Source organism: Capra hircus, chromosome 9, assembly GCF_001704415.2.
Source record: "Capra hircus breed San Clemente chromosome 9, ASM170441v1, whole genome shotgun sequence".
In the NCBI taxonomy this organism is placed as follows: domain Eukaryota; kingdom Metazoa; phylum Chordata; class Mammalia; order Artiodactyla; family Bovidae; genus Capra; species Capra hircus.
In genome coordinates, this window is record NC_030816.1 from 57,098,247 (window position 1) to 57,112,802 (window position 14,556).

The window sequence follows — 14,556 nt, forward strand, 5'->3', positions numbered from 1 at the left end:
CTGTAATTAATATTATTTCATTAAAATAACTTACAGATGTTATAGGATAATATTCCATTATGAGGAGGAATGCTGGCTGAGATAATTAATTCTATAAGCAACTAATTTCTGTTCTCAGAAATGACTTTCTTAAACTATTCCAAAAAACAATGAGAATGTGTTTTGTGAACAGAGAAGAAGAAATTTCCCGTTCTCTCTTGACCACATGTCATACCCAAACTGCCAGGAAATTGTAAATATTCATTCTTTTGAAAATCAAGTCTGGTTAAGAACTGATTGTTATACCTTTCTTTTCGATTACCATCCTTGGTAATTCTAAAATACGAACAGCAGTTTTGTTTATTATTCTGTTATAATTACCTTTGAAATGGAAAGAGAAAAGAGATTTTTCTGACAGTCATCAGGGTTGGATTAGGTTTGGGTATATGCAGTGTTATATGTTTCAGTAGATATGGTTGAATATTCATGAGGAGAAGTAAATTTCTCTCCAGGAAAATTGTTATGCACATATATTGACATAGTAACCCAAAGCATAGACTCTAACTTGTACAATAACAAGTTTTAAATAGTACTTAAGAAAAATTATTAAAGTAGTATGTGATTGTTTTAAATGGATTTGTGTCTGATGTGCTATATTTGTGTATTATTTTTAATGGTAGCATACCATTCAACTATTCTTATCGTTTCCTCTCTTCAGTTGATTATGAAGGCATTGCCAAAAATCTTTCTGTGAGTATCTTTTTTTTTTTCCAAATTACCGTTTTGTTGCTAGTTTTGTATAAAATATATTTAGAAGAAAGTTTTAGTATTTGATTGGGAGACTGTAGGATTTTAACCTAATCTATTTTATTTTATTTTTTTTTTTGAGTATCTGGGCCAACATTTAAATGCCCTGTAGTTTTTAAAGGTCTTTAAGGACATATCTTAATAATGTAGGTTTTTAAAATTTTAATAATTTATTTATTGACATTATTAAATTTATATGACAGTACAAGAAATAATTGAAAACAATAGAAGGGGAAAGCCTGTAGCCATACTACCATAAACACTTAGCATTATAATATATTTCCTACCAGTTTTTCTGGTGTTGATTTCTTAAACTTTTGTCCTAGAGCTGATTTACCTATATTCCATTTTTATACTTGATGAAAATTCTTACAATTTTAAAGAAAGTTCTTAAAATTATTATAAAAGTATTTGAAAATAGATTATCAGTAGTAGCACAAATATAAACTAGTGACTCAATCTAAGGACTAAATTGAGGACTAGGACTCTTATGCAATAATTATGATTTCCTATAAAATAAGAATATACAATAGTTGAGAATATGCAACTTGTACATTATATAAGTAGTGAAAACTCACTTATTTTTGCATCTATGACTTATTGGGCATACTGATTAAACGTTTGGGAGAAAAAATTTCATATGGACTTAGGAAGCAATTTTAAGAGCAGTTTACACTTAAAAAAATGTGGAAATAATGCTTTTTCTTTGCCTCTTACAATTTCAGTGCCAGGAACCAAACCAGCACTTCAGACCTTACCTGAAACATTTCTTACCCAAGCGTTTGCATTTTGCCAAAAATGACAGAATTGAGCCCTTGACGTTCTATTTGGATCCTCAGTGGCAACTTGCACTGTAAGTTCTGACAGTCTCCCAGGTAAACCTAGTCATTCAAGGTAACCACTGGGTCCTTTCCAATGATGATGTAATATGAAGACTTCAAGTATGGTTCTTTTTTGTCCCAGTTTCTCTCAGCCTTGGACTATTGACATTTGGGATCAGATAATTCTTTGTGTTGGGGAGCTGTCTTGTGTGTTGTGGGATATTTGAAAACATCCCTGGCTTCTATTCACTAGATAAAAAAGTACTGTCTCTAGTTGTGACAACAAAAAATATCTGCAGGCATTGCTGCAATTCCCTGGGGAGAGGGGGCCACCTCCAGCTAAGAACCACTGCTCTGTCCCCTCGCATCCATCTTGATTATTTCTTATGTTCCACTTGTCATTGTGTCTCTTCTACATGTTATAGTTATGCCTAATAATACCTTCAAAGTCTAACAAATGATTGGCAAAAGCTCTTTACTTTATAATAATGAGCAATTACCATCTTCATTAGACAGAGCTGTTTTTTTTCATTCTTGTTATACTAAATCCATCAGTTTAGTTTTAAACTAAAACCTCAGTTTATTGGTATGTTCAGCAAATTATTTGGATCGTGCATATTGTTAATGTGTCAAACTTGATCATTAACTCTTGGAAGCCAGGAAGCCAGAGATGATAAATACATACCTCTGTCCAGCAAAACCTAAGCAGTAAACCAGAATTCAGTCAACAGAATTACACTGTCTCTCCCTGATTAGAGAACTGTGCTTTCAATGTTTAGAAAAAAGAATATGAAAGAGAAGGTCCTTATCCTCATGAGAGAGCTAATATTTAGTGAACATCTACTATGTTCCAAGCATTTCTTTAGGCTAAATGGTAAAATTTTTACAAATAAATTGTTAAATATCAAAAAATAGTTACTCTTTATTAATGGAAATAATGTCATGAGTGTCGGTTTTGCTTTATGAGTGGACTTGGCATTAATAATTCGTATTATGTGACAATTAGGAATCCTTCAGAAAGGAAATATTGTGGAAGTGGATTCCATGGCTCTGATAATGCATTTTTGAATATGCAAGTGAGTAAACCTATTCTACTTTAAAAATTATATCTAAAGAAAAAACTGATAGATAAAGTTTTAGACTTAAAGACATAGACTGTCCTTATGAGTCTTTAAAGAGAATTAATGAGGCACATACTTTCATATAACTGTTTTACTTTGAACATTAATAGAATTTAAAAAAATTTATGTTTCATGAATGTTTGACTTATACTTTGTGTGTGTGTGTGCACACGCACTCAGTCGTGTCCAACTCTTTGTGATGCTGTGGACTGTAGCCCACTAGGCTCCTCTTTCCATGGGATTTTCTAGGCAAGAACTCTGGAATGGGCTGCCGTTTCCTCCTCCAGGAGATCTTCCCAACCCAGGGATCAAACCTGTGGCTGCTGCATTGGCAGGCAGATTCTTTCCCACTGAGCCACCTGGGAAGCCCAGATTTCATACTGTATTTCTAATAATTATTTTTTCATCTATTTGCACTTCATTGAGAATGTTGATTCACAGTAAACAAAAGGCAGTAATTAATAGGTGAAAGATAACATACTTATGTTCTAAATAAAGATAATCCCTTCCATTTGCCTAGCACTGTAAAAATTTCAAAATACACTCATATCATTATCTAATTTGATCGCTACAGCATGGTGTATGGTGGGCAGAGTAAGATTTAGATCCCATTTCACAGTTTAAAAAAATTTCATCATCGTTTTGTTCTGATTGTCAGGTTAGGAATTGTAATAAAGTTAAGAAAGATATCCTAGATGTCTTTAGATTAAATGTGCAACAGGGATTAAAATAATATTCTAGAAGGTCCACTGGGCACAGTATTTTTCCACTTATCTTAATATAACCAGTTTGTATATGTACAATGGGCAAAGATATAAAATACCTTTTTAGTGACCAACTCTTTAGTGACCAGTTTCTTTTCTGGCCAACATAGGCCCTCTTTATTGGCTACGGACCTGGATTCAAGCACAGCACTGAAGTCGACTCCTTTGAAAATATTGAAATCTATAACTTAATGTGTGGTAAGTGTGAACAGGTAGCTCTTCTCCCTTCTGAACACAGAGCTGGAATAGATTATCAAAAGTAGGTCGCATATCGGGCACCTTTTAGGAAATGATGATAAAGCAAGATCCTCATATTTCCACCTTTCTTCTTCCTGATCCAGAGTCATTGAAAATATATGCAAAACATAGCTATCTGATGTTTCCACTAGGCTACACATTGGTAAAATGTAACAGTCAGAGCAGACGGTCTATAAATTCCAAGTGCCTGGTACTTTGCTAGGCCCTAGAGTTAATGGGATGACAGCTGAACCAGATCAGGGAGGAAGCCAGAGAAAAGAGTTTGGAGGCTGTGAAAGGTAGAAAAAACAGGTGGATCCTCTAGTAGCAATAATAGTTGAACGGACGGCAATGTCCAGGTTACAGAAATGGAAGAGAACACGCTGGCTATATTCTTAGTTTACTCCATACCTTCTAAATTAGAGCTTTTATGGTTGAATATTGCATTTTAAATATTGCTTCCTTTTTCTGATAACAGTACTGGAATTTATAAAACTTTAAATGTGTCCTAAATATCGACATAATTCTTTTAGTGGGAGCCTGAATACTTAAATGAGTTAATATATCCTAAAGCATCTGAACAGTGCCTGGCATATAATAAGTGCTTCACTGTGTAAGTGTTTGCTCTTATTATTATTAACTGCATGAGTCTTAGACTTGGACTGAGCTGATTTTGAATCCTAAGTCTACTATATTAGTAGCTTGAGACACTGAGCTAAGTAAGCATGCTGATTTCAGGCGTGCATGTGTACCAAGTCGCTTCAGTCAAGTCCAACTCTTTGCGACACTGCGGACTGTAGTCCAACAGGACCCTCTGTCCATGGGATTCTTCAGGCAAGAATACTCGAGTGGGTTGCCATTTCCTCCTCCAGGGGATCTTCCCGACCCAGAGATCGAACCCACATCTCCTAATTCTCCTGCATTGGCAGGTAGGTTCTTTACCACTAGCGCCACCTGGGAAGCCCACCTTGGAGAAATTGAAATTCAGTTCTAGACCATTGCAATAAAGTGAATACTCTAAAAAGCAAGTACATATGAATTTTTTTGATTTTCAGTGCATATAAAAGCTATTTTTACACTATACTGTGGTTTAAGTGTGCAATAGCTTATGTTTAGAAAAATGTACATACTTTAAAAAGTACTTTATCGCTAAAACATGCTAAGCATCATCTCACAATGTGGGACTGTCAGAGACCTTCAACTGTAAAAAAATCTCTGAAGTGTAATAAAATGAAGTACAATGAAATGCTTACTCCGTGGAAGAAAAGCTATGGCAAATCTAGACAGCATATTGAAAAGCAGAGACATCACTTTGGCAACAAAGTTCCATCAAGTGAAAGCTATGGTTTTTCCAGTAGTCATGTACAGATGTGAGAGTTGGACCATAAAGAAGGTTGAGTGCTGAAGAATTGAATCTTTCAAACTGTGGTGCTGGAGAAGACTCTTGAGAGTCCCTTGGACAGCAAGCAGATCAAACTAATCAATCCTAAAGGAAATCAACCCTGAATACTCACTGGAAGGACTGATGCTAAAGCTCCAATACTTTGGCCACCTGATGCAAAGAGCCAACTCATTGGACAAGACCCTGATGCTGGGAAAGATTGAGGGCAAAAGGAGAAGGGATGACAGGATGAAATGGTTGGATGGCACCATCGACTCAATGGCCATGAATTTGAGCAAACTCTGGGAGACAGTGAAGGGTAGGGAAGCCTGGCGTGCTGCAGTCCATGGGGTTGTGAAGAGTCAGACATGACTTAATGACTGAATAACAATGAAATGATACCTGTCTGTATTCATCTACCAAATATTGACAACTTAAATATATTTAGCACGATTGGCATATAATAAGTATTGAATAGGGGATAACTGCACAATTGCACTCGTCTCACATGCTAGTAAAGTAATGCTCAAAATTCTCCAAGCCAGGATTCAGCAATGCGTGAACGATGAACTTCCAGATGTTCAAGCTGGTTTTTGAAAAGGCAGAGGAACCAGAGTTCAAATTGCCAACATCTGTTGGATCTTTGAAAAAGCAAGAGAGTTCCAGGAAAACATCTATTTCTGCTTTATTGACTATGCCAAAGCCTTTGACTGTGTGGATCACAATAAACTGCAGAAAATTCTGAGAGAGATGGGAATACCAGACCACCTGACCTGCCTCTTGAGAAATCTGTATGGAAGCAACAGTTAGAACTAGACCTGGAACAACAGACTGGTTCCAAATAGGAAAAGGAGTATGTCAAGGCTGTATATTGTCACCCTGCTTATTTAACTTCTATGCAGAGTACATCATGAGAAACGCTGGACTGGAAGAAACACAAGCTGGAATCAAGATTGCTGGGAGAAATATCAATAACCTCAGATATGCAGATGACACCACCCTTATGGCAGAAAGTGCAGAGGAACTAAAAAGCCTCTTGATGAAAGTGCAAGAGGAGAGTGAAAAAGTTGGCTTAAAGCTCAACAGTCAGAAAACGAAGATCATGGTATCTGGTCCCATCACTTCATGGGAAATAGATGGGGAAACAGTGGAAACAGTGTCAGACTTTATTTTCTGGGGCTCCAAAATCACTGCAGATGGTGATTGCAGCCATGAAATTAAAATATGCTTACTCCTTGGAAGGAAAGTTATGACCAACCTAAATAGCATATTGAAAAGCAGAGACATTACTTTGCCGACTAAGGTCTGTCTAGTCAAGGCTATGGTATTTCCAGTGGTCATGTATGGATGTGAGAGTTGGACTGTGAAGAAGGCTGAGTGCTGAAGAATTGATGCTTTTGAACTGTGGTGTTGGAGAAGACTCTTGAGAGTCCCTTGGACTGCAAGGAGATCCAACCAGTCCATTCTGAAGGAGATCAGCCCTGGGATTTCTTTGGAGGTAATGATGCTAAAGCTGAAACTCCAGTACTTGGCCACCTCATGCGAAGAGTTGACTCATTGTAAAAGACTCTGATGCTGGGAGGGATTGAAGGCAGGAGAAGGGGACGACAGAGGATGAGATGGCTGAATGGCATCACTGACTCGATGGACGTGAGTCTGAGTGAACTCTGGGAGTTGGTGATGGACAGGGAGGCCTAGCGTGCTGCAGTTCATGGGGTTGCAGAGTCGGACACAACTGAGCGACTGAACTGAACTGAACTGTAGTTATTGTTTACATTAAAATTTAGGAATTTTTATAGAGAAGTACAATGTGCATATCAATAATTCCGTCAATAATAGCCTGATCATAAATATTCTACAACCTGAGAAAGAGAGATTTTTAGTTTTATTTTAGGTAAAGAGTTAAGGACTCATATAGATTTGAATTAAAAAAATAAAATTCACAGTGCAAAACTACTGTTTAGTTTTAAACATTTCTTAAGTAAATCTTTATTTACCATTCTTGGAATTATGCAGATTTACTGAATTTGACACCAGCTCCTAATAATGGGACTCATGGAAGCCTTAATCACCTTCTAAGCAATCCTGTTTACACTCCAAAACATCCCAAAGAAGTCAGCTCCCTGGGGGCTCTTGTGAAGGGGCACTGGACCAGGGAGCTGACTTCTTTGGGATGTTTTGGAGTGTAAACAGGATTGCTTAGAAGGTGATTAAGGCTTCCATGAGTCCCATTATTAGGAGCTGGTGTCAAATTCAGTAAATCTGCATAATTCCAAGAATGGTAAATAAAGATTTACTTAAGAAATGTTTAAAACTAAACAGTAGTTTTGCACTGTGAATTTTATTTTTTTAATTCAAATCTATATGAGTCCTTAACTCTTTACCTAAAATAAAACTAAAAATCTCTCTTTCTCAGGTTGTAGAATATTTATGATCAGGCTATTATTGACGGAATTATTGATATGCACATTGTACTTCTCTATAAAAATTCCTAAATTTTAATGTAAACAATAACTACAGTTCAGTTCAGTTCAGTCGCTCAGTTGTGTCCGACTCTGCAACCCCATGAACTGCAGCACGCTAGGCCTCCCTGTCCATCACCAACTCCCAGAGTTCACTCAGACTCACGTCCATCGAGTCAGTGATGCCATTCAGCCATCTCATCCTCTGTCGTCCCCTTCTCCTGCCTTCAATCCCTCCCAGCATCAGAGTCTTTTACAATGAGTCAACTCTTCGCATGAGGTGGCCAAAGTACTGGAGTTTCAGCTTTAGCATCATTACCTCCAAAGAAATCCCAGGGCTGATCTCCTTCAGAATGGACTGGTTGGATCTCCTTGCAGTCCAAGGGACTCTCAAGAGTCTTCTCCAACACCACAGTTCAAAAGCATCAATTCTTCAGCACTCAGCCTTCTTCACAGTCCAACTCTCACATCCATACATGACCACTGGAAATACCATAGCCTTGACTAGACAGACCTTAGTCGGCAAAGTAATGTCTCTGCTTTTCAATATGCTATTTAGGTTGGTCATAACTTTCCTTCCAAGGAGTAAGCATATTTTAATTTCATGGCTGCAATCACCATCTGCAGTGATTTTGGAGCCCCAGAAAATAAAGTCTGACACTGTTTCCACTGTTTCCCCATCTATTTCCCATGAAGTGATGGGACCAGATACCATGATCTTCGTTTTCTGACTGTTGAGCTTTAAGCCAACTTTTTCACTCTCCTCTTGCACTTTCATCAAGAGGCTTTTTAGTTCCTCTGCACTTTCTGCCATAAGGGTGGTGTCATCTGCATATCTGAGGTTATTGATATTTCTCCCAGCAATCTTGATTCCAGCTTGTGTTTCTTCCAGTCCAGCGTTTCTCATGATGTACTCTGCATAGAAGTTAAATAAGCAGGGTGACAATATACAGCCTTGACATACTCCTTTTCCTATTTGGAACCAGTCTGTTGTTCCAGGTCTAGTTCTAACTGTTGCTTCCATACAGATTTCTCAAGAGGCAGGTCAGGTGGTCTGGTATTCCCATCTCTCTCAGAATTTTCTGCAGTTTATTGTGATCCACACAGTCAAAGGCTTTGGCATAGTCAATAAAGCAGAAATAGATGTTTTCCTGGAACTCTCTTGCTTTTTCAAAGATCCAACAGATGTTGGCAATTTGAACTCTGGTTCCTCTGCCTTTTCAAAAACCAGCTTGAACATCTGGAAGTTCATCGTTCACGCATTGCTGAATCCTGGCTTGGAGAATTTTGAGCATTACTTTACTAGCATGTGAGACGAGTGCAATTGTGCAGTTATCCCCTATTCAATACTTATTATATGCCAATCGTGCTAAATATATTTAAGTTGTCAATATTTGGTAGATGAATACAGACAGGTATCATTTCATTGTTATTCAGTCATTAAGTCATGTCTGACTCTTCACAACCCCATGGACTGCAGCACGCCAGGCTTCCCTACCCTTCACTGTCTCCCAGAGTTTGCTCAAATTCATGGCCATTGAGTCGATGGTGCCATCCAACCATTTCATCCTGTCATCCCTTCTCCTTTTGCCCTCAATCTTTCCCAGCATCAGGGTCTTGTCCAATGAGTTGGCTCTTTGCATCAGGTGGCCAAAGTATTGGAGCTTTAGCATCAGTCCTTCCAGTGAGTATTCAGGGTTGATTTCCTTTAGGATTGATTAGTTTGATCTGCTTGCTGTCCAAGGGACTCTCAAGAGTCTTCTCCAGCACCACAGTTTGAAAGATTCAATTCTTCAGCACTCAACCTTCTTTATGGTCCAACTCTCACATCTGTACATGACTACTGGAAAAACCATAGCTTTCACTTGATGGAACTTTGTTGCCAAAGTGATGTCTCTGCTTTTCAATATGCTGTCTAGATTTGCCATAGCTTTTCTTCCACGGAGTAAGCATTTCATTGTACTTCATTTTATTACACTTCAGAGATTTTTTTTACAGTTGAAGGTCTCTGACAGTCCCACATTGTGAGATGATGCTTAGCATGTTTTAGCGATAAAGTACTTTTTTAAAGTATGTACATTTTTCTAAACATAAGCTATTGCACACTTAAACCACAGTATAGTGTAAAAATAGCTTTTATATGCACTGAAAATCAAAAAAATTCATATGTACTTGCTTTTTAGAGTATTCACTTTATTGCAATGGTCTAGAACTGAATTTCAATTTCTCCAAGGTGGGCTTCCCAGGTGGCGCTAGTGGTAAAGAACCTACCTGCCAATGCAGGAGAATTAGGAGATGTGGGTTCGATCTCTGGGTCGGGAAGATCCCCTGGAGGAGGAAATGGCAACCCACTCGAGTATTCTTGCCTGGAGAATCCCATGGACAGAGGGTCCTGTTGGACTACAGTCCGCAGTGTCGCAAAGAGTTGGACTTGACTGAAGCGACTTGGTACACATGCACGCCTGAAATCAGCATGCTTACTTAGCTCAGTGTCTCAAGCTACTAATATAGTAGACTTAGGATTCAAAATCAGCTCAGTCCAAGTCTAAGACTCATGCAGTTAATAATAATAAGAGCAAACACTTACACAGTGAAGCACTTATTATATGCCAGGCACTGTTCAGATGCTTTAGGATATATTAACTCATTTAAGTATTCAGGCTCCCACTAAAAGAATTATGTCGATATTTAGGACACATTTAAAGTTTTATAAATTCCAGTACTGTTATCAGAAAAAGGAAGCAATATTTAAAATGCAATATTCAACCATAAAAGCTCTAATTTAGAAGGTATGGAGTAAACTAAGAATATAGCCAGCGTGTTCTCTTCCATTTCTGTAACCTGGACATTGCCGTCCGTTCAACTATTATTGCTACTAGAGGATCCACCTGTTTTTTTCTACCTTTCACAGCCTCCAAACTCTTTTCTCTGGCTTCCTCCCTGATCTGGTTCAGCTGTCATCCCATTAACTCTAGGGCCTAGCAAAGTACCAGGCACTTGGAATTTATAGACCGTCTGCTCTGACTGTTACATTTTACCAATGTGTAGCCTAGTGGAAACATCAGATAGCTATGTTTTGCATATATTTTCAATGACTCTGGATCAGGAAGAAGAAAGGTGGAAATATGAGGATCTTGCTTTATCATCATTTCCTAAAAGGTGCCCGATATGCGACCTACTTTTGATAATCTATTCCAGCTCTGTGTTCAGAAGGGAGAAGAGCTACCTGTTCACACTTACCACACATTAAGTTATAGATTTCAATATTTTCAAAGGAGTCGACTTCAGTGCTGTGCTTGAATCCAGGTCCGTAGCCAATAAAGAGGGCCTATGTTGGCCAGAAAAGAAACTGGTCACTAAAGAGTTGGTCACTAAAAAGGTATTTTATATCTTTGCCCATTGTACATATACAAACTGGTTATATTAAGATAAGTGGAAAAATACTGTGCCCAGTGGACCTTCTAGAATATTATTTTAATCCCTGTTGCACATTTAATCTAAAAGACATCTAGGATATCTTTCTTAACTTTATTACAATTCCTAACCTGACAATCAGAACAAAACGATGATGAAATTTTTTTAAACTGTGAAATGGGATCTAAATCTTACTCTGCCCACCATACACCATGCTGTAGGGATCAAATTAGATAATGATATGAGTGTATTTTGAAATTTTTACAGTGCTAGGCAAATGGAAGGGATTATCTTTATTTAGAACATAAGTATGTTATCTTTCACCTATTAATTACTGCCTTTTGTTTACTGTGAATCAACATTCTCAATGAAGTGCAAATAGATGAAAAAATAATTATTAGAAATACAGTATGAAATCTGGGCTTCCCAGGTGGCTCAGTGGGAAAGAATCTGCCTGCCAATGCAGCAGCCACAGGTTTGATCCCTGGGTTGGGAAGATCTCCTGGAGGAGGAAATGGCAGCCCATTCCAGAGTTCTTGCCTAGAAAATCCCATGGAAAGAGGAGCCTAGTGGGCTACAGTCCACAGCATCACAAAGAGTTGGACACGACTGAGTGCGTGTGCACACACACACACAAAGTATAAGTCAAACATTCATGAAACAGAAATTTTTTAAAATTCTATTAATGTTCAAAGTAAAACAGTTATATGAAAGTATGTGCCTCATTAATTCTCTTTAAAGACTCATAAGGACAGTCTATGTCTTTAAGTCTAAAAACTTTATATATCAGTTTTTTCTTTAGATATAATTTTTAAAGTAGAATAGGTTTACTCACTTGCATATTCAAAAATGCATTATCAGAGCCATGGAATCCACTTCCACAATATTTCCTTTCTGAAGGATTCCTAATTGTCACATAATACGAATTATTAATGCCAAGTCCACTCATAAAGCAAAACCGACACTCATGACATTATTTCCATTAATAAAGAGTAACTATTTTTTGATATTTAACAATTTATTTGTAAAAATTTTACCCATTTAGCCTAAAGAAATGCTTGGAACATAGTAGATGTTCACTAAATATTAGCTCTCTCATGAGGATAAGGACCTTCTCTTTTCATATTCTTTTTTCTAAACATTGAAAGCACAGTTCTCTAATCAGGGAGAGACAGTGTAATTCTGTTGACTGAATTCTGGTTTACTGCTTAGGTTTTGCTGGACAGAGGTATGTATTTATCATCTCTGGCTTCCTGGCTTCCAAGAGTTAATGATCAAGTTTGACACATTAACAATATGCACGATCCAAATAATTTGCTGAACATACCAATAAACTGAGGTTTTAGTTTAAAACTAAACTGATGGATTTAGTATAACAAGAATGAAAAAAAACAGCTCTGTCTAATGAAGATGGTAATTGCTCATTATTATAAAGTAAAGAGCTTTTGCCAATCATTTGTTAGACTTTGAAGGTATTATTAGGCATAACTATAACATGTAGAAGAGACACAATGACAAGTGGAACATAAGAAATAATCAAGATGGATGCGAGGGGACAGAGCAGTGGTTCTTAGCTGGAGGTGGCCCCCTCTCCCCAGGGAATTGCAGCAATGCCTGCAGATATTTTTTGTTGTCACAACTAGAGACAGTACTTTTTTATCTAGTGAATAGAAGCCAGGGATGTTTTCAAATATCCCACAACACACAAGACAGCTCCCAACACAAAGAATTATCTGATCCAAATGTCAATAGTCCAAGGCTGAGAGAAACTGGGACAAAAAGAACCATACTTGAAGTCTTCATATTACATCATCATTGGAAAGGACCCAGTGGTTACCTTGAATGACTAGGTTTACCTGGGAGACTGTCAGAACTTACAGTGCAAGTTGCCACTGAGGATCCAAATAGAACGTCAAGGGCTCAATTCTGTCATTTTTGGCAAATGCAAACGCTTGGGTAAGAAATGTTTCAGGTAAGGTCTGAAGTGCTGGTTTTGGTTCCTGGCACTGAAATTGTAAGAGGCAAAGAAAAAGCATTATTTCCACATTTTTTAAGTGTAAACTGCTCTTAAAATTGCTTCCTAAGTCCATATGAAATTTTTTCTCCCAAACGTTTAAATCAGTATGCCCAATAAGTCATAGATGCAAAAATAAGTGAGTTTTCACTACTTATATAATGTACAAGTTGCATATTCTCAACTATTGTATATTCTTATTTTATAGGAAATCATAATTATTGCATAAGAGTCCTAGTCCTCATTTAGTCCTTAGATTGAGTCACTAGTTTATATTTGTGCTACTACTGATAATCTATTTTCAAATACTTTTATAATAATTTTAAGAAACTTTCTTTAAAATTGTAAGAATTTTCATCAAGTATAAAAATGGAATATAGGTAAATCAGCTCTAGGACAAAAGTTTAAGAAATCAACACAGAAAAACTGGTAGGAAAATATTATAATGCTAAGTGTTTATGGTAGTATGGCTACAGGCTTTCCCTTCTATTGTTTTCAATTATTTCTTGTACTGTCATATAAATTTAATAATGTCAATAAATAAATTATTAAAATTTTAAAAACCTACATTATTAAGATATGTCCTTAAAGACCTTTAAAAAACTACAGGGCATTTAAATGTTGGCCCAGATACTCAAAAAAAAAAATAAAATAAAATAGATTAGGTTAAAATCCTACAGTCTCCCAATCAAATACTAAAACTTTCTTCTAAATATATTTTATACAAAACTAGCAACAAAACGGTAATTTGGAAAAAAAAAAGATACTCACAGAAAGATTTTTGGCAATGCCTTCATAATCAACTGAAGAGAGGAAACGATAAGAATAGTTGAATGGTATGCTACCATTAAAATAATACACAAATATAGCACATCAGACACAAATCCATTTAAAACAATCACATACTACTTTAATAATTTTTCTTAAGTACTATTTAAAACTTGTTATTGTACAAGTTAGAGTCTATGCTTTGGGTTACTATGTCAATATATGTGCATAACAATTTTCCTGGAGAGAAATTTACTTCTCCTCATGAATATTCAAGCCATATCTACTGAACATATAACACTGCATATACCCAAACCTAATCCAACCCTGATGACTGTCAGAAAAATCTCTTTTCTCTTTCCATTTCAAAGGTAATTATAACAGAATAATAAACAAAACTGCTGTTCGTATTTTAGAATTACCAAGGATGGTAATCGAAAAGAAAGGTATAACAATCAGTTCTTAACCAGACTTGATTTTCAAAAGAATGAATATTTACAATTTCCTGGCAGTTTGGGTATGACATGTGGTCAAGAGAGAACGGGAAATTTCTTCTTCTCTGTTCACAAAACACATTCTCATTGTTTTTTTGGAATAGTTTAAGAAAGTCATTTCTGAGAACAGAAAATTAGTTGCTTATAGAATTAATTATCTCAGGGTGGGTATTTCCAGAAATTGGGCATTGCCGTCTTTCTGATCTTTATGGTCAGCCTTGGAACTGTCATGGTGCCTGTGAGCGTGTCATTTAGGACGCTGATGTGTTACTGTAAGTGTATACTGACCCCCAA

The 14,556-nt window shown here is 36.8% G+C and overlaps 1 protein-coding gene across 1 annotated transcript in view; it reads left to right on the plus strand.

The window, feature by feature from the left end:
- The window catches only part of ENPP1 (ectonucleotide pyrophosphatase/phosphodiesterase 1), a 71,980-nt gene that overhangs the window by 52,417 nt on the left and 5,007 nt on the right, over positions 1 to 14,556 (plus strand). The window contains exons 14-19 of the mRNA XM_018053516.1: positions 698 to 729; positions 1,512 to 1,639; positions 2,614 to 2,683; positions 3,603 to 3,690; positions 7,127 to 7,295; positions 14,185 to 14,285. Coding sequence (XP_017909005.1) covers positions 698 to 729; positions 1,512 to 1,639; positions 2,614 to 2,683; positions 3,603 to 3,690; positions 7,127 to 7,295; positions 14,185 to 14,285 — 588 coding nt within the window. The remainder of the gene's footprint in view (positions 1 to 697; positions 730 to 1,511; positions 1,640 to 2,613; positions 2,684 to 3,602; positions 3,691 to 7,126; positions 7,296 to 14,184; positions 14,286 to 14,556) is intronic.